General features: G+C 49.1%; 1 protein-coding gene across 10 annotated transcripts; it reads left to right on the forward strand.

Moving 5' to 3' along the window:
• The first annotated feature begins 783 nt into the window (after nucleotides 1-783).
• On the forward strand, nucleotides 784-18,411 carry LOC110516934 (thioredoxin domain-containing protein 11). Of its 10 annotated transcripts, none has more exons than XM_036973301.1 (13): nucleotides 820-1,448; nucleotides 3,120-3,336; nucleotides 4,206-4,303; nucleotides 6,731-6,860; nucleotides 7,563-7,656; nucleotides 8,206-8,318; nucleotides 9,638-9,841; nucleotides 10,087-10,900; nucleotides 11,667-11,818; nucleotides 13,796-13,908; nucleotides 14,697-14,777; nucleotides 17,508-18,018; nucleotides 18,171-18,411. In XM_036973301.1, the coding sequence occupies exons 1-13, from the start codon at nucleotides 1,324-1,326 to the stop codon at nucleotides 18,228-18,230; spliced, it is 2,712 nt and encodes a 903-aa protein (XP_036829196.1). In that variant the 5' UTR covers nucleotides 820-1,323; the 3' UTR covers nucleotides 18,231-18,411. The 10 variants fall into 10 exon arrangements, 7 of the variants coding, with proteins under 7 accessions (XP_036829193.1, XP_036829200.1, XP_036829196.1 ...); XM_036973302.1 differs by having other exon boundaries at nucleotides 17,508-17,988; nucleotides 18,156-18,411; XM_036973303.1 differs by having other exon boundaries at nucleotides 821-1,448; nucleotides 17,508-18,009; nucleotides 18,043-18,411.
• The last annotated feature ends 1,175 nt before the right edge of the window (nucleotides 18,412-19,586 follow it).

The following is a 19,586-nucleotide window of genomic DNA, read 5'->3' on the forward strand; positions in this document are numbered from 1 at the left end:
GCAGGTAGCCTGGTGGTTAGAGTGTAGGGGCGACAGGTAGCCTAGTGGTTAGAGTGTAGGGGCGACAGGTAGCCTAGTGATTAGAGTGTAGGGGTGGCAGGTAGCCTAGTGGTTAGAGTGTAGGGGCGGCAGGTAGCCTAGTGGTTAGAGTGTAGGGGTGGCAGGTAGCCTACTGGTTAGAGTGTAGGTGCGGCAGGTAGCCTAGTGGTTAGAGTGTAGGGGTGGCAGGTAGCCTAGTGGTTAGAGTGTAGGGGCGGCAGGTAGTCTAGTGGTTAGAGTGTAGGGGCGGCAGGTAGCCTAGTGGTTAGAGTGTAGGGGCGGCAGGTAGCCTAGTGGTTAGAGTGTAGGGGCGGCAGGTAGCCTAGTGGTTAGAGTGTAGGGGCGGCAGGTAGCCTAGTGGTTAGAGTGTAGGGGCGACAGGTAGCCTAGTGGTTAGAGTGTAGGTGCGGCAGGTAGCCTAGTGGTTAGAGTATTGGGCCAGTAACCGAAAGATTGTTGGCTCGAATCCCCGAGCTGACAAGGTAAAAGTCTCTCGTTCTGTAACAAGGCAGTTATCCCGCTGTTCCCCGGTAGCCCGTCATTGTAAATAAGAATTTGTTCTTGTCTAGTTAAATAAATAAAAATGAAAGAATGACTGCTTCAAAACCGTGATGTGTAAGTTGTGACCAACTGACTGAAATTGTGACCGACTGATCTACAAATAATATCGAGTATTTATTATGCAATATTATTTGTATTAGTCAGTCTCGCCTTTAAATTCGGCTGCAATGCCCAAAACTCAGAGAAAGCATTGCAGTGGAGAACGAACCCGACCTAGCGGTCTTTGACAGTAATACCACAGATATGGCAGCTGCGGTTTTGCAGTTTGAGAGACAATCTGACAACAACGAAACAATTCATAACACGAAACCTTACAAAACAACCACCTTACTTTTTACGATACAATACGTATCCATTTAGAACTATAAGCAATGGAGTAAATTCATAGTTGAAGACACTTTTATTCTGATTGAGTATTGAACTACTGCTACAATAAATTCGAACGATTCTACTTTTCCGATTTGACCGATTACTTCCCGACGCTCCCTTGACGTGGAGCAGCGTCATTGCGGAAGTAGCTAAGTCTACGTGGGGAAGGAAGGTTGGCTTGTTCGTGTTTGAACTAAACTCTGCCTAAAACACGATAAATGTGCAACCTACGGAACCTACAATAACCCTACCGCGCCTCGCGGAACCTACAACCTCCCCGCCCGCTAGCTGAATGGCCTTGTACCGCCAGGGCGTGTAGATCCGATGGGAGGGATAGCCGGGTAGTTCCCTGTAATGCTTCGGTGGCTGCGGCAGTCTCTTAGGCAGGTGTCTAGTCTGATGGCCCGGAGACCAGTGCTTGTCTGCGGGGCGATACTGCTGAGCGTCCTGCTACTACTGGCCGTTACATTTACCTGCAGGTAGGTAACATCGTTCGGATCTACCGGCAGTTATCTGTGGTTTTTAGTGACAAACCACCAGGCATTTCACAGTTTTGTTGTGGCCCTGAACAAGCTCACCTAATTCACAACGGCTTGATGATTCGTAGAATCAGGTGTGCTTACTCTGGAATAGATCAAAAACAACTGGGGGTCCCCGAGGAAAGGTAAAACCCAACTGATCTAGCTATCTGTCTAGCCAACTGGGGGTCCCCGAGGAGAGGTAAAACCCCCTGATCCAGTTATGTCTAGCCAACTGGGGGTCCCAGAGGAGAGGTAAAAACCCCTGATCTAGCTATCTGTCTAGCCAACTGGAGGTCCCAGAGGAGAGGTAAAAACCCCTGATCTAGCTATCTGTCTAGCCAACTGGAGGTCCCAGAGGAGAGGTAAAAACCCCTGATCTAGCTATCTGTCTAGCCAACTGGAGGTTGCGACGTGCGTTCTAATCTAGACAGCTGTTTTAGGGTCTGTTTTCTATAAAACGTTGCAGTGCAGCTTGCTAGATCACTGTGTTTGTCTATTTTCTGTTCATAAACACTGGACCTGTAGCCTACAGTGGGAGGCTGTCATTGTTGTGTTTTGTTTGTCCGTATTGACAGTCGCCTGTCTCATGACCTGCTGCTCGTCGTCAGAGACTGACTGTCGCCTGTCTCGTGACCTGCTGCTTGTCGTCAGAGACTGACTGTCTGCCTTGTCCTCCTGTACTTGTAGCAGTTGTCAGAGATTCTGTCTTCAGGCTGTCAGACATATTTATGATCCTAGGAGATGTAAATAGTGTTTCTCCCGTGGGAGCGCTGGGTTCATATCACTAATGATCCTAGGAGATTTAAATATTGTTTCTCCCGTGGGAGCCCCGGGTTCATATCACTAATGATCCTAGGAGATTTAAATATTGTTTCTCCCGTGGGAGCGCTGGGTTCATATCACTTATGATCCTAGGAGATGTAAATAGTGTTTCTCCCGTGGGAGCGCTGGGTTCATATCACTAATAATCCTAGGAGATTTAAATATTGTTTCTCCCGTGGGAGCGCTGGGTTCATATCACTTATGATTCTAGGAGATGTAAATAGTGTTTCTCCAGTGGGAGCGCTGGGTTCATATCACTAATGATCCTAGGAGATGTAAATAGTGTTTCTCCCGTGGGAGCGCTGGGTTCATATCACTAATGATCCTAGGAGATGTAAATAGTGTTTCTCCCGTGGGAGCCCCGGGTTCATATCACTTATGGTCCTAGGAGATTTAAATGGTCATTTAGACTGAGCGGTTATGGATGGACTGACATGTTAGAATGAGGAAAGCCTAGAGAAGACTCAACGTATGTTGTTACACACAACTTATTTCAAGACGAGACAAATTATAAGCTACTTGTATCGAAGTCCTTTCCTGTCTCTTCCTAGCGTCTTTCTCTGACCCCCCCTTCCATCTCTCTCTCTCTTTCTCTCTCTCTCTGACCCCCCCTTCCATCTCTCTCTCTCTCTCTGACCCCCCCCCTTCCATCTCTCTCTCTCTCTCTCTCTGACCCCCCCTTCCATCTCTCTCTCTCTCTGACCCCCCCTTCCATCTCTCTCTCCCTCTCTCTGACCCCCCCTTCCATCTCTCTCTCTCTCTCTCTCCCTCTCTGACTCCCCCTTCCGTCCCTCTTCTCCCTCCTAGCCGGGCTAAGAATGTGGTTGCGTCTGCGCGTCCCCCGGTGAGGTTCTTCTCTGCCGAGGCCCCTGTAGTGGACCTGTACCTGGGTCAGCTGGAGCAGGTGGAGAGGCTGAGGGGCGCGGCAGAGGTGTCCGTCATCTTCTTCTACGCTCCCTGGTGTGCTCACTCCATCGCTGCTCGCCACGAGGTCCAGGAGGTCGCACGGAGACTGGTCAAACAGGTACACACACACAGGAATGTACACACACACACACACACACACACACACACGCTCACACTCCATCGCCACGAGGTCCAGGAGGTCGCACGGAGGCTGGTCAAACAGGTACACACACACAGGAATGTACACACACACACGCGCAGGAACGAGCACACACATGCAGGAAAACACACGCACACACACACACAGGAATGTACGCACACACACACACACACGCAGGAACGAGCACACACATGCAGGAAAACACGCGCACATATACGCGCGCGCACGCACACATATACGCGCGCGCACGCACACACACACACACGCTCACACTCCATCGCCACTCGCCAAGAGGTCGCCCGGAGGCTGGCCAGACAGGCAGGGAACTGCTCATTGTGGACTGGCTTATCGTGCTGAGGGTTGTTTCAGAACAGTATATTTCAGAACAGGGTTGTATTCATTAGTCACAGACGTTTGCAAAAGGTTTGGCCTGTTGCAGAACCTTTTGCAATGGAAACCGTTTATTGCTCAGGAAGCAAACCGGGTGGGACCTACTTGAATTTGTTGTATAGAAACTTGTTTTCATTGCAAAATCTTTTCCATTTGGAGGAAGCGGTTTCTGTTGCAAAATGTTTTGCAAAATGTTTTGCAACAGACCAAATGTTTATGCAACGGTTTTGGACTAATGAATACACCCCTGGTCTATTGCACAGCTACAGTATGGTGCTATATAGTCAGGTTGCCAGTCTGTTTCTACTGTAGACAGTACAACTCAATACACCTCCTAGTTACTGTATTAAATTGTGAAGCTGTTTCTAAATGGGACTCCTGGTCTGTGCAGGTGGTGTGCTGTGGTCTTATTCTGCCTCTGCTGTCTGTTTGTACAGGTGCAGTTTGTGGCAGTGAACTGTTGGTGGAGCCAGGGGAAATGCAGGAAACAGAAGAGCTTCTACCAATACCCTGTCATCCACCTGTTCTACAAGAGGTAGTCTAGTTGCTCTATATCTATACCCTGTCATCCACCTGTTCTACAAGAGGTAGTCTAGCTGCTCTATATCTATACCCTGCCATCCACCTGTTCTACAAGAGGTAGTCTAGCTGCTCTATATCTATACCCTGCCATCCACCTGTTCTACAAGAGGTAGTCTAGCTGCTCTATATCTATACCCTGCCATCCACCTGTTCTACAAGAGGTAGTCTAGCTGCTCTATATCTATACCCTGCCATCCACCTGTTCTACAAGAGGTAGTCTAGCTGCTCTATATCTATACCCTGTCATCCACCTGTTCTACAAGAGGTAGTCTAGCTGCTCTATATCTATACCCTGTCATCCACCTGTTCTACAAGAGGTGGTCTAGCTGCTCTATATCTATACCCTGTCATCCAGCTGTTCTACAAGAGGTGGTCTAGTTGCTTTATATCTATATCCTGTCATCCACCTGTTCTACAAGAGGTGGTCTAGTTGCTCTATATCTATACCCTGTCATCCACCTGTTCTACAAGAGGTAGTCTAGTTGCTCTATATCTATATCCTGTCATCCACCTGTTCTACAAGAGGTAAAGGAGGTGGTCTAGTTGCTCTATATCTATACCCTGTCATCCACCTGTTCTACAAGAGGTAAAGGAGGTAGTCTAGTTGCTCTATATCTATACCCTGTCATCCACCTGTTCTACAAGAGGTAAAGGAGGTAGTCTAGCTGCTCTATATCTATACCCTGTCATCCACCTGTTCTACAAGAGGTAAAGGAGGTAGTCTAGTTGCTCTATATCTATATCCTGTCACCTACCTGTTCTAGTGCAGTTAAATGAGATTTAGTCTAGTTGCTCTATATCTATATCCTGTCACCTACCTGTTCTAGTGCAGCTAAATGAGATATGGTATAGTCTAGTTGTTTTATATCTATCTTATTTAACTCTGCTAGAACAGGTAGATGACAGGGTATAGATATAGAGCAACTAGTCTGTCATCCGCCTGTTCTAGCGAAGTTAAATTAGATATAGTCTAGTTGCTCTATATCTATACCCTGTCATCCACCTGTTCTAGAGGGAGAATCTAGTCTATTCGTTTTATATCTAGAGGGAGAATCTAGTCTATTCGTTTTATATCTAGAGGGAGAATCTAGTCTATTCGTTTTATATCTAGAGGGAGAATCTAGTCTATTCGTTTTATATCTAGAGGGAGAATCTAGTCTATTCGTTTTATATCTAGAGGGAGAATCTAGTCTATTCGTTTTATATCTAGAGGGAGAATCTAGTCTATTCGTTTTATATCTAGAGGGAGAATCTAGTCTATTCGTTTTATATCTAGAGGGAGAATCTAGTCTATTTGTTTTATATCTAGAGGGAGAATCTAGTCTATTTGTTTTATATCTAGAGGGAGAATCTAGTCTATTCATGTTGTTTGGTTGTTACTGTCGTTGTGATAATATTCTGTTTACTTCATGAGGTATTATTCCCCCTCTGTCCGTGTAATCTCCATTCTGATCTAAAGGCTGGTTCTAAATGGGTCCTCCTACTCTGACATGTTGTATCTGTCCCCCCCCTGTCTGGTTCTAAATTGGTCCTCCTACTCTGACATGTTGTATCTGTCTCTCCCCTGTCTGGTTCTAAATGGGTCCTCCTACTCTGACATGTTGTATCTGTCTCTCCCTTGTCTGGTTCTAAATGGGTCCTCCTAATCTGACATGTTGTGTCTCTCCCCTGTCTGGTTCTAAATGGGTCCTCCTAATCTGACATGTTGTGTCTCTCCCCTGTCTGGTTCTAAATGGGTCCTCCTACTCTGACATGTTGTATCTGTCCCCCCCCCCCCCCCCCCCTGTCTGGTTCTAAATGGGTCCTCCTACTCTGACATGTTGTATCTGTCTCTCCCCCCTGTCTGGTTCTAAATGGGTCCTCCTACTCTGACATGTTGTATCTGTCTCTCCCCTGTCTGGTTCTAAATGGGTTCTCCTACTCTGACATGTTGTATCTGTCTCCCCCCTGTCTGGTTCTAAATGGGTCCTCCTACTCTGACATGTTGTATCTGTCTCTCCCCCCTGTCTGGTTCTAAATGGGTCCTCCTACTGTGACATGTTGTGTCTCTCCCCTGTCTGGTTCTAAATAGGTCCTCCTAATCTGACATGTTGTGTCTCTCCCCTGTCTGGTTCTAAATGGGTCCTCCTACTCTGACATGTTGTGTCTCTCCCCTGTCTGGTTCTAAATGGGTCCTCCTACTCTGACATGTTGTATCTGTCTCCCCCCTGTCTGGTTCTAAATGGGTCCTCCTACTCTGACATGTTGTGTCTCTCCCCTGTCTGGTTCTAAATGGGTCCTCCTACTCTGACATGTTGTATCTGTCCCCCCCTGTCTGGTTCTAAATGGGTCCTCCTACTCTGACATGTTGTGTCTTTCTCTCCCCTGTCTGTTTCTGGAGGTTTGGCCCTATAGAGTACAAGGGTCCGTTCCTGGCTTCCTATGTAGAGAGGTTCATCCTGAGAGTCATCACCCCACTGACCTACCTACCATCACGAGCCACACTACAAGACTTCCTGTCTTATCACGAGGTAATGGGGGGGGGAGAGAGAGAGAGAGATAAGGGGATAAGAATGGGGGGGGGGGTGGGGGGAATAAGAATAAAGGCAGAGCAGAGAAACAAAGAGATGAGAGGAAATTAGTGTTATGCTTTGGGTGTTATTTTCTGTTGAAAGACAAGAGTTCTATGTAACAATGAGTGACAATATCTCAAATGGAACCCTGTTCCCTTTATCGTGCCCTACAGGGCTATGGTTAAACAGTAGGACACCTATATATAGGGAACCGCGTGCCATTTGGGAGTGGTCCACTAGGTGTGGTGTACCTGTGGGTCAGGTGTCGTGTACGGTATGGTGGAGGGTGTTATGTTGTCGAGGAGCTGTTTAGCCAGTGTCTTGTTTAATTATTTTGTGTAGTGCCTCTGTCTGTCACAACAGAGAGCCTGGTTTGTTTTGCTAGCAGGGTTTAGCCTGTAGATATTACCAAGATAAAAGTGAGTCTTTCTGACATGGCTGACTGCTTCTATGACCTGTGATGTCACAGTACCTTTCCCATAATGCCCAGGTTTAACAGAAATCCTGTTTGGAGGATTCACAGAACTGGGAGGGAATAAACAGGAAATCCAGAATCCTCTAACCAAGGTTTCTGGAAAACCTTTGAATTTTGAGGAAGCTACCGGATTTTTGCAACCCAAGTCACGTGTTTCATGTCTGTTCTCCTCTCCTGCCTCCCAGCCGGGGGTAGTGGGTTATTTCCAGTTCAACTCTTCTCCTCAGCCTCCCGGCTACATCACATACCTCTCCTCAGCTCTGCAGGCCTTGAAGAGAGGTAAGCTAACCGCTACATGCTAACTCCCTAAAGCCCCGAAGAGAGGTAAGCTAACCGCTACATGCTAACTCCCTAAAGCCCTGAAGAGTGGTAAGCTAACCGCTACATGCTAACTCCCTAAAGCCCTGAAGAGTGGTAAGCTAACCGCTACATGCTAACTCCCTAAAGCCCTGAAGAGTGGTAAGCTAACTGCTACATGCTAACTGGCTAACTCCCTAAAGCCCCGAAGAGAGGTAAGCTAACCGCTACATGCTAACTGGCTAACTCCCTAAAGCCCTGAAGAGAGGTAAGCTAAACATTAACATCCATGTTGTTGATGGGAGATGGATAAATGTAAGTCCTCTAATCCAGTGTCTTTGATAACCGCTACCTGCTGGGGTTTTTGCCACCGGAGTAGAATGTCATAGCCATTGAAATAGAATGAATAGACCAGACTTGGAAGCTCTGCCCAATTCATAGCAAGGCCTGTTCTACTCATTCTAGTTCTGTGACTATAGAAATGAGAAGTAAAAGATGAATGAAAGTGTGTGTTGCTCTTCCCTGCCTCAGACTTCCGTGGTGCGGTGCGTTTCGGGGTGGTGACCAGTAGACAGGTGGCAGAGTCCATCTCAGTCAGAGATGACCAGACCGTCTACCTGCACCGACACTTCAACTCCTCATTGGTCAGTCGACACAAGCCCACCCCCCTTGTCTACCGACACTTCAACTCCTCATTGGTCAGTCGACACAAGCCCACCCCCCTTGTCTACCGACACTTCAACTCCTCATTGGTCAGTCGACACAAGCCCACCCCCCTTGTCTACCGACACTTCAACTCCTCATTGGTCAGTCGACACACGCCCACCCCCCCCCTTGTCTACTGACACTTCAACTCCTCATTGGTCAGTCGACACAAGCCCACCCCCCTTGTCTACCGACACTTCAACTCCTCATTGGTCAGTCGACACACGCCCACCCCCCTTGTCTACCGACACTTCAACTCCTCATTGGTCAGTCGACACAAGCCCACCCCCCTTGTCTACCGACACTTCAACTCCTCATTGGTCAGTCGACACACGCCCACCCCCCCTTGTCTACCGACACTTCAACTCCTCATTGGTCAGTCGACACAAGCCCACCCCCCTTGTCTACCGACACTTCAACTCCTCATTGGTCAGTCGACACAAGCCCACCCCCCTTGTCTACCGACACTTCAACTACTCACTGCTCAGTGGTGATGTCATCAGCACGTGACTTGTCAGGGTCCAGAGTCGCATTAGTGGAAACCAAGACTGTTTTAAGGGCAGACCTGGTTGTAGATCAGGGGACAATTTTAGCTAACCCTAAACCTTTTCTTAACCTTCACCTAATTATCCTAACCTGCCACGTTAATTATCCTAACCTGTTGGGAAAAGTCACTCCTGCTAGTGAGCACTAGCAGGCCGGCCCTGAGAGTAGTCTTGGTTCCCTCTAATGCGATAGTGACTTTCTCCTGGTCGGGTCAAATATTCAGGAAAATCTCCTGGTGTCATTTGTTCCTATGGAGGTTTAGCTTTACCTTTCTGTCTCTCTGTCTCCCTCTCTCCCCCGTCTCCCCCCTCTATCCCGTCTCCCCCCTCTATCCCGTCTCTCCCCTCTATCCCGTCTCTCCCGTCTCCCCTCTCTCTCCCGTCTCCCCTCTCTCTCCCGTCTCCCCTCTCTCCCCCGTCTCCCCTCTCTCCCCCGTCTCCCCCCTCTATCCCGTCTCCCCCCTCTATCCCGTCTCCCCCCTCTATCCCGTCTCCCCCCTCTATCCCGTCTCCCCCCTCTATCCCGTCTCCCCCCTCTATCCCGTCTCCCCCTCTCTCCCCCGTCTCCCCCCTCTATCCCCTCTCTATCCCGTCTCCCCCCTCTATCCCGTCTCCCCTCTATCCCGTCTCTATCCTCTCTCCCCCCTCTCTCCCCCGTCTCACCCGTCTCCCCTCTCTATCCCCTCTCTCCCGCCTCCTCCCTCCCCCCTCAGATTTTCCCTAGTTGGGAGCGTAACTTCACCTCTGAAGGCATCTGTTCCTGGGTCTTTGAGCACCGCGAGACCGTCCTCCAATGGCTGGCGCCGACTGGTGCTAAGTCCCGCCTTCTGGAGCAGGAACTGACCAAAGGCCCTGCCCTCCTGCTCTTCCTGCCCCACAATCCCCTGGGGCCCGGCCCCGACCCGCTGCTGACGCAGGTGAGTCACCACGACAACAACGACGACCCTTACATCAACCACTACTACAACTACAATAAAAATAAATTTACTACAACATTTAATATTTTGATGTGATGAAGAATAAAACATGGCTCAAGAACATCATTGTGAATTGTTTTATATAGATGAATGTAGTCAGATGGCTTCAAATCTCTGAAGATGAGAACGTCTAAATCTCTCCATTTTTATATCCACATTAATTGAACTCTTCGACCCCCTTCTAGATTGCAGACGTCGCGGTTCGCTACCATTCCTGTAGCGACTCCCCTCACCACCACCACCACCACCCCTCTGACCACTACTACTACAGTGGACCCTCCCAGCCCCTGTCTCCCCCTCTCTGCTGCCTCTCAGTGGTTCTGCCCAGGCCACACCCCCTCCCAGGCTCCACCTCCAGGGTGTGTGAGCTTTGTCTCAACCAGTCCAATCCGGGTCGCTCTCCCCTCTGCACCTTCCCCTCCCAGACATCAGGTGGTGCTGCCGTGCTCCAGTCCTACCTCAGACAATGCTGCCTACCTGTTGCTGCGACGGGGAGGACGGTTGCCTGTAGTAACATCCTGAGTAGCTACAGCCCGTCGTCAGGTCGCTATAGTGCCTGTTGTAGAACTCTGGGACAGCTAGGGGTTTCCCTGCCCCCACAGCAGGTGCTAGGGCTAGACAACGAGGGGTTAGGGACACCCCCTCCCTCACCATCCTACTCCCAGGACTCCTCCCAGGACGACTCCCAGGACTCCTCCCAGGACTCCTCCCCCTCCTCCCAGGACCAGGAAGCAGGCGGGATTAAAGGGTTGAGGTGTCGGACAAATAAGACGCTCAGGTTCTACATCCTGGACTCCGCCCTTCACTGGCCGCTGGCGGTGCGTCTCGGGGCGCTAGGCAACAACGAGATGGGTAGCGGTGGCCTGGGGGAGTTAGGAAGGTTGCTAGGCAACGGGACCGGTGATGGCGCACAGTCGTTTGCGACCATCGTGAACCTGAAGGATGAGGTGCACTACGTTCTGGACCACAGAGGAACCGCTACTGTTACAGAGTCTCTGGGTAAGACTGGGGAGTTACTGGGTCAACTAGCTACTGTTACAGAGTCTCTGGGTAAGACTGGGGAGTTACTGGGTCAACTAGCTACTATTACAGAGTCTCTGGGTAAGACTGGGGAGTTACTGGGGCAACTAGCTACTGTTACAGAGTCTCTGGGGAGCTACTGGGTCAACTAGCTACTGTTACAGAGTCTCTGGGGAGCTACTGGGTCAACTAGCTACTGTTACAGAGTCTCTGGGTACGACTGGGGAGTTACTGGGTCAACTAGCTACTGTTACAGAGTCTCTGGGGAGCTACTGGGTCAACTAGCTACTGTTACAGAGTCTCTGGGTAAGACTGGGGAGTTACTGGGTCAACTAGCTACTGTTACAGAGTCTCTGGTTAAGACTGGGGAGTTACTGAGTCAACTAACTACTGTTACAGAGTCTCTGGGTAAGACAGGGGAGTTACTGGGTCAACTAGCTACTGTTACAGAGTCTCTGGGGAGCTACTGGGTCAACTAGCTACTGTTACAGAGTCACTGTCTACTTGGAAACAGACCTGGGTTTAAATACCATTTGAAATAATTTAAAATGCTGCAGCTGTGCTTGATTGAGTTTGCCTGGCTTAATGGACCAATAGAAAAGTCCTGAAACTGCAGACCCCACCCATCTGGCACGCCAGGCAGGCTAAAGCAAAGTATTTGGAAGATTTGTAATATTATTTGAACCCAGGTCAGGTCTAGGGAAAGTAGACAGCTTTACCCATGTGTGTCGTCTTGTCCCTCCAGAGTTGTTCATCAGGAACTTTAGCACCTCCCACAGCCCACTGCAGAGACGCCTGGTGGGGAGGAGAGAGGAGGAGGAGAGGCCCCAGAAGAGACCCCTCATCTCAGAGCTGACCACCACCTCTTTCCTTACTACTGTCATGGATCCTCACAGGGTGGGTGAGAGAGAGGAGGCAGCCAGGGAGATGGAGTAGAAAGGAGAGAGAGGAGGGAGGGAGGGAGGGAGGAGGGAGGGAGGGAGGAGAGAGAAAAATGAGGAGGGGAGAGGGAGGAGCAGGGAGGGAGGAGAGAGAGGAGGCAGCCAGGGAGAGGGAGTAGAAAGGAGAGAGGAAAATGAGGGAGAGGGGAGGAGGAGCAGGAGAGGAAGGAGCAGGAGAGAGAGAGAGAGAGGAGGAGCAGGAGAGGGAGGGTGGTCCTCACCCCCACCTCACACTGGTTTAACATCATAATAACTGTGTGGTTTGATTTGACAGACCTTTAAAGACATGTCCTAGTTGTTCAGTTCAGACGGGTTTCTGGGATGGACAGGGGTTATGGCTATAAAACATCTTTAACGTGTTGTGTTCTCCAGGATGTGGTGCTGTTCTACTACAGTCAGTGGTGTGGCTATAAAACGTGTTGTGTTCTCCAGGATGTGGTGCTGTTCTACTACAGTCAGTGGTGTGGCTATAAAACGTGTTGTGTTCTCCAGGATGTGGTGCTGTTCTACTACAGTCAGTGGTGTGGCTATAAAACGTGTTGTGTTCTCCAGGATGTGGTGCTGTTCTACTACAGTCAGTGGTGTGGCTATAAAACGTCTTGTGTTCTCCAGGATGTGGTGCTGTTCTACTACAGTCAGTGGTGTGGCTATAAAACGTGTTGTGTTCTCCAGGATGTGGTGCTGTTCTACTACAGTCAGTGGTGTGGCTATAAAACGTGTTGTGTTCTCCAGGATGTGGTGCTGTTCTACTACAGTCAGTGGTGTGGCTATAAAACGTCTTGTGTTCTCCAGGATGTGGTGCTGTTCTACTACAGTCAGTGGTGTGGCTATAAAACGTGTTGTGTTCTCCAGGATGTGGTGCTGTTCTACTACAGTCAGTGGTGTGGCTATAAAACGTGTTGTGTTCTCCAGGATGTGGTGCTGTTCTACTACAGTCAGTGGTGTGGCTATAAAACGTGTTGTGTTCTCCAGGATGTGGTGCTGTTCTACTACAGTCAGTGGTGTGGCTATAAAACGTGTTGTGTTCTCCAGGATGTGGTGCTGTTCTACTACAGTCAGTGGTGTGGCTATAAAACGTGTTGTGTTCTCCAGGATGTGGTGCTGTTCTACTACAGTCAGTGGTGTGGCTATAAAACGTGTTGTGTTCTCCAGGATGTGGTGCTGTTCTACTACAGTCAGTGGTGTGGCTATAAAACGTCTTGTGTTCTCCAGGATGTGGTGCTGTTCTACTACAGTCAGTGGTGTGGCTATAAAACGTGTTGTGTTCTCCAGGATGTGGTGCTGTTCTACTACAGTCAGTGGTGTGGCTATAAAACGTGTTGTGTTCTCCAGGATGTGGTGCTGTTCTACTACAGTCAGTGGTGTGGCTATAAAACGTGTTGTGTTCTCCAGGATGTGGTGCTGTTCTACTACAGTCAGTGGTGTGGCTATAAAACGTGTTGTGTTCTCCAGGATGTGGTGCTGTTCTACTACAGTCAGTGGTGTGGCTATAAAACGTCTTGTGTTCTCCAGGATGTGGTGCTGTTCTACTACAGTCAGTGGTTGTGGCTATAAAACGTGTTGTGTTCTCCAGGATGTGGTGCTGTTCTACTACAGTCAGTGGTGTGGCTATGAAACGTGTTGTGTTCTCCAGGATGTGGTGCTGTTCTACTACAGTCAGTGGTGTGGCTATAAAACGTCTTGTGTTCTCCAGGATGTGGTGCTGTTCTACTACAGTCAGTGGTGTGGCTATAAAACGTGTTGTGTTCTCCAGGATGTGGTGCTGTTCTACTACAGTCAGTGGTGTGGCTATAAAACGTGTTGTGTTCTCCAGGATGTGGTGCTGTTCTACTACAGTCAGTGGTGTGGCTATAAAACGTGTTGTGTTCTCCAGGATGTGGTGCTGTTCTACTACAGTCAGTGGTGTGGCTATAAAACGTGTTGTGTTCTCCAGGATGTGGTGCTGTTCTACTACAGTCAGTGGTGTGGCTACTGCTCCGTTCTGAACCACGTCATCATCCAGCTGGCTAGAATGTTCCGTGGAAACAGCACCGTCACCATCGCCAGGTAGGGCTGACTGGCTGGCAGCTTGGGTGGCTGACTTGACTGACTGACTGACTGGCTCGCTGGCTGGTTGGCTGACTGACAGGCTCGCTGGCTGGTTGGCTGGCTGGCTCACTGACTGACTGGTTGGCTGGCTGACTGGCTCGCTGACTGGTTGGCTGACTGACTGGCTCGCTGACTGGTTGGCTGACTGACTGGCTCGCTGACTGGTTGGCTGACTGACTGGCTCGCTGACTGGTTGGCTGACTGACTGGCTCGCTGCCTGGTTGGCTGACTGACTGGCTCGCTGCCTGGTTGGCTGGCTGGCTCGCTGCCTGGTTGGCTGGCTGGCTCGCTGCCTGGTTGGCTGGCTGGCTCGCTGCCTGGTTGGCTGGCTGGCTCGCTGCCTGGCTGGCTGGCTGGCTCGCTGCCTGGTTGGCTGGCTGGCTCGCTGACTGGTTGGCTGGCTGGCTCGCTCACTGACTGGTTGGCTGGCTGGCTCGCTGACTGGCTGACTGGCTGGTTGGCTGACTGGCTGGTTGGCTGGCTGACTGGCTGGCTGGCTGGTTGGCTGGCTGGCTCGCTGACTGGCTGACTGGCTGGTTGGCTGACTGGCTGGTTGGCTGGCTGACTGGCTGGCTGGCTGGTTGGCTGACTGGCTGGCTGACTGGGGGGGTTGTTTCTATTTTGTGACGTAGTGCTGAATTTGGTTGAATTTTATTTAGCTCTTTTACATTCCATTGATATTCAACTGTTTACAGTTAAACTTCCTGTAGTAACAGGATGTGACGTCATACTGTCTCTGTGTGTAGGGTGAACGTGGCGCGCAACGACCTGCCGTGGGAGTTCATGGTGGATCACTTCCCCTCTGTCCTCCTCTTCCCCAGACACAGGTAAGACAGAACACACACCTGTCCTCCTCTTCCCCAGACACAGGTAAGACAGAACACACACCTGTCCTCCTCTTCCCCAGACACAGGTAAGACAGAACACACACCTGTTCTCCTCTTCCCCAGACACAGGTAAGACAGAACACATACCTGTCTTCCTCTTCCTCAGACACAGGTAAGACAGAACACATACCTGTCTTCCTCAGACACAGGTAAGACAGAACACATACCTGTCTTCCTCAGACACAGGTAAGACAGAACACATACCTGTCCTCCTCTTCCTCAGACACAGGTAAGACAGAACACATACCTGTCCTCCTCTTCCTCAGACACAGGTAAGACAGAACACATACCTGTCCTCCTCTTCCCCAGACACAGGTAAGACAGAACACACACCTGTCCTCCTCTTCCTCAGACACAGGTAAGACAGAACACACACCTGTCCTCCTCTTCCCCAGACACAGGTAAGACAGAACACACACCTGTCCTCCTCTTCCCCAGACACAGGTAAGACAGAACACACACCTGTCCTCCTCTTCCCCAGACACAGGTAAGACAGAACACACACCTGTCCTCCTCTTCCCCAGACACAGGTAAGACAGAACACATACCTGTCCTCCTCTTCCCCAGACACAGGTAAGACAGAACACATACCTGTCCTCCTCTTCCCCAGACACAGGTAAGACAGAACACACACCTGTCCTCTTCCTCAGACACAGGTAAGACAGAACACACACCTGTCCTCCTCTTCCCCAGACACAGGTAAGACAGAACACACACCTGTCCTCCTCTTCCCCAGACACAGGTAAGACAGAACACATACCTGTCCTCCTCTTCCCCAGACACAGGTAAGACAGAACACACACCTGTCCTCCTCTTCCCCAGACACAGGTAAGACAGAACACACACCTGTCCTCCTCTTCCCCAGACACAGGTAAGACAGAACACACACCTGTCCTCCTCTTCCCCAGACACAGGTAAGACAGAACACACACCTGTCCTCCTCTTCCCCAGACACAGGTAAGACAGAACACACACCTGTCCTCCTCTTCCCCAGACACAGGTAAGACAGAACACACACCTGTCCTCCTCTTCCCCAGACACAGGTAAGACAGAACACACACCTGTCCTCCTCTTCCCCAGACACAGGTAAGACAGAACACACCTGTCCTCCTCTTCCTCAGACACAGGTAAGACAGAACACACACCTGTATGTACATGACCTGCTTAGACTGATGTTGAATAGACTGTTCTCTGTGTACTAAACCAGACCTGATATTGAATAGACTGTTCTCTGTGTACTAAACCAGACCTGATATTGAATAGACTGTTCTCTGTGTACTAAACCAGACCTGATATTGAATAGACTGTTCTCTGTGTACTAAACCAGACCTGATATTGAATAGACTGTTCTCTGTGTACTAAACAAGACCTGATGTTGAATAGACTGTTCTCTGTGTACTAAACAAGACCTGATATTAATAGACTGTTCTCTGTGTACTAAACCAGACCTGATATTGAATAGACTGTTCTCTGTGTACTAAACAAGACCTGATATTGAATAGACTGTTCTCTGTGTACTAAACAAGACCTGATATTGAATAGACTGTTCTCTGTGTACTAAACAAGACCTGATATTGAATAGACTGTTCTCTGTGTACTAAACAAGACCTGATATTGAATAGACTGTTCTCTGTGTACTAAACCAGACCTGATATTGAATAGACTGTTCTCTGTGTACTAAACCAGACCTGATATTGAATAGACTGTTCTCTGTGTACTAAACAAGACCTGATATTGAATAGACTGTTCTCTGTGTACTAAACCAGACCTGATATTGAATAGACTGTTCTCTGTGTACTAAACAAGACCTGATATTGAATAGACTGTTCTCTGTGTACTAAACCAGACCTGATATTGAATAGACTGTTCTCTGTGTACTAAACCAGACCTGATATTAATACACTGTTCTCTGTGTACTAAACCAGACCTGATATTGAATAGACTGTTCTCTGTGTACTAAACCAGACCTGATATTGAATAGACTGTTCTCTGTGTACTAAACAAGACCTGATATTGAATAGACTGTTCTCTGTGTACTAAACAAGACCTGATATTGAATAGACTGTTCTCTGTGTACTAAACCAGACCTGATATTGAATAGACTGTTCTCTGTGTACTAAACAAGACCTGATATTGAATAGACTGTTCTCTGTGTACTAAACCAGACCTGATATTGAATAGACTGTTCTCTGTGTACTAAACCAGACCTGATATTAATACACTGTTCTCTGTGTACTAAACCAGACCTGATATTGAATAGACTGTTCTCTGTGTACTAAACCAGACCTGATATTGAATAGACTGTTCTCTGTGTACTAAACCAGACCTGATATTGAATAGACTGTTCTCTGTGTACTAAACCAGACCTGATATTAATACACTGTTCTCTGTGTACTAAACAAGACCTGATATTGAATAGACTGTTCTCTGTGTACTAAACCAGACCTGATATTAATACACTGTTCTCTGTGTACTAAACCAGACCTGATATTGAATAGACTGTTCTCTGTGTACTAAACCAGACCTGATATTAATACACTGTTCTCTGTGTACTAAACAAGACCTGTGGTCTATGATTCACTAATATGAAAGATTTCCCACAGCCTCTCATGCCTCATTTAGTTACACTAACTAGTCTAATGTTACTTCCTGACTCTCTTCGTCTCTTAGGAAACACCTGTCCGTCAAGTTCCCGGAGGACACGCCCATCACTCTCCCCACCCTATTACGCTTCATCCTGAAGCACTCCGACTCCGCCCACCAGCCAATGAAAGCAGACGGATCCGACCCTCACCCTCACGTTCTCCTCAAGGCGGAGTTCCGCGCTCTACAAGGAGAAGTCCAGACATTACATCGTGCACGCCAGCGCCTCTCCAACCAACTGGCCCAGCTGTGGCGAGACAACCGGCGGTTATCCTTCCACGCCGTGGCCCTGGAGACCCACAATGCACTGCTGCAGTCCCAGAATGGCGAGCTGCAGCGCGAGAGGCTGAGCCTAGTGGAGCAGCACAAGGAGAAGAGTCGTCAGTTAGGGGAGGCGGTCAGGAGACTACAGGAACTAGCGGACGCATCAGAGAACCTTCTCACTGAGAATACGCTGCTGAGGGTTTTACTGGGAGCTCTGAGAGCCAGGGAGACAGAGAGAGGGGAGGAGGAGAACGAAGAGGAGGAGACAGGGGAGGAGACAGGGGAGGAGGAGAACGAAGAGGAGGAGACAGGGGAGGAGAGGAGTTATATGGCCTCTTGACAGGGGAGGAGAATACCCTGCTGAGGGTTTTACTGGGGGCTCTGAGAGCCAGGGAGACAGAGAGAGGGGAGGAGGAGAACGAAGAGGAGGAGACAGGGGAGGAGGAGGAGGAGACAGGGGAGGAGAGGAGTTATATGGCCTCTTGACAGGGTAGGAGAATACCCTGCTGAGGGTTTTACTGGGAGCCCTGAGAGCCAGGGAGACAGGGGAGGAGACATGGAGGAGACAGAGGAGGAGGAGGAGGAGTTATATGGCCTCTTGATGAAGGGGCATGTCATGCCAAGTAATGCTGGTAGAAGGGAAACAGCTGATGAATCACAGCCTCTTGACCCCCCCCCCCCCCCCCCCCCCCTAGAAGAAAGAGGAGGTACTACGGGGGGCCCTGACAGATGGCGGGAGTAGAGGAGGAGGGAGACCAGAGGAATCACAGCTTCACAATGCTCTCCTAGTGGAAGGAGGGAACACGACATAGACACAGCAGCTTTATAACCATGTACCGTAGGATGTCCTCTGGGACCAGAGAGACACGGGAAAGAAAGGAGATGATACCACAGAGAATACAGAGTGTTGTTGATGACGTCTCTAAGCTTCGGACTTTAGAATGTGTGTAACACTCTAGAATGTCCAATCATAATGCCAACTCTAGAATCCATAAGGGCTAGTGGTCCGGGAGAAGGTTCTACCCAGTGAGGTCATAGAGGAGCGACCAGCCTCGTCACAGAGAGACGCAAATACATGTCAAATGGGCAGTCGGTGACATGGAACGACAAGAAATGGAATAAACCCAATGGGCCGCTGAACACTAGAAATACGTCTCAAATGGCACCCTATTCTCTATGCAGTGCTAGTCTAGCTAATAGGGTACCATTTGGGACATATACCCTAGGTGAGTTTAGTAGTGAGAAGCTGTCTTCTGAAGCCTGGTTTTTGGTTGTTTTCCAAGGAGCACCAAGTGATTTCTCCGTAGAGAATGTGTGTATTTTGTTTTTGTTACTTTGTTGTTAAATGAATCTATTTTTACAAGAATCGCTAAAAATGTCTTTCTATGTAACGTTAATTCAGGTATAGAGAAGATGCAGCTGTTTTACATGTCAAATATTGAACAGATTTTTACTCATTAAAAATGTTTTAATTTAATCAACCACGTTGTGGACTACTCGTTTTCTTCAGACTCGCTCATAAGTTAGAATCCAGATGCATTTGCCTTCAGCTGACGGCCAATTAGGATTGCTGGTTGCACCTCGACAGCCAATTAGGATTGCTGGTTGCACCTCGACGGCCAATTAGGATTGCTGCTTGCACCTCGACAGCCAATAGGATTGCTGGTTGCACCTCGACAGCCAATAGGATTGCTGGTTGCACCTCGACAGCCAATAGGATTGCTGGTTGCACCTTCGACAGCCAATAGGATTGCTGGTTGCACCTCGACAGCCAATAGGATTGCTGGTTGCACCTCGACAGCCAATAGGATTGCTGGTTGCATCTGGTCTGACGTTGGTTGA

The sequence above is a fragment of the Oncorhynchus mykiss genome, unplaced genomic scaffold (assembly GCF_013265735.2).
Source record: "Oncorhynchus mykiss isolate Arlee unplaced genomic scaffold, USDA_OmykA_1.1 un_scaffold_229, whole genome shotgun sequence".
In the NCBI taxonomy this organism is placed as follows: Eukaryota; Metazoa; Chordata; class Actinopteri; order Salmoniformes; family Salmonidae; genus Oncorhynchus; species Oncorhynchus mykiss.

What these genes read in the sequence shown, in the direction of transcription:
- LOC110516934 (XM_036973298.1), top strand. Translation starts at nt 1,324, where the DNA reads ATGCTTCGGTGGCTGCGGCAGTCTCTTAGGCAGGTGTCTAGTCTGATG. An exon ending in CCGACCCGCTGCTGACGCAG is followed by an intron (nt 9,842 to 10,086) that starts GTGAGTCACCAC and finishes ACCCCCTTCTAG; the next exon opens with ATTGCAGACGTCGCGGTTCG. An exon ending in TACTGTTACAGAGTCTCTGG is followed by an intron (nt 10,901 to 11,666) that starts GTAAGACTGGGG and finishes TTGTCCCTCCAG; the next exon opens with AGTTGTTCATCAGGAACTTT.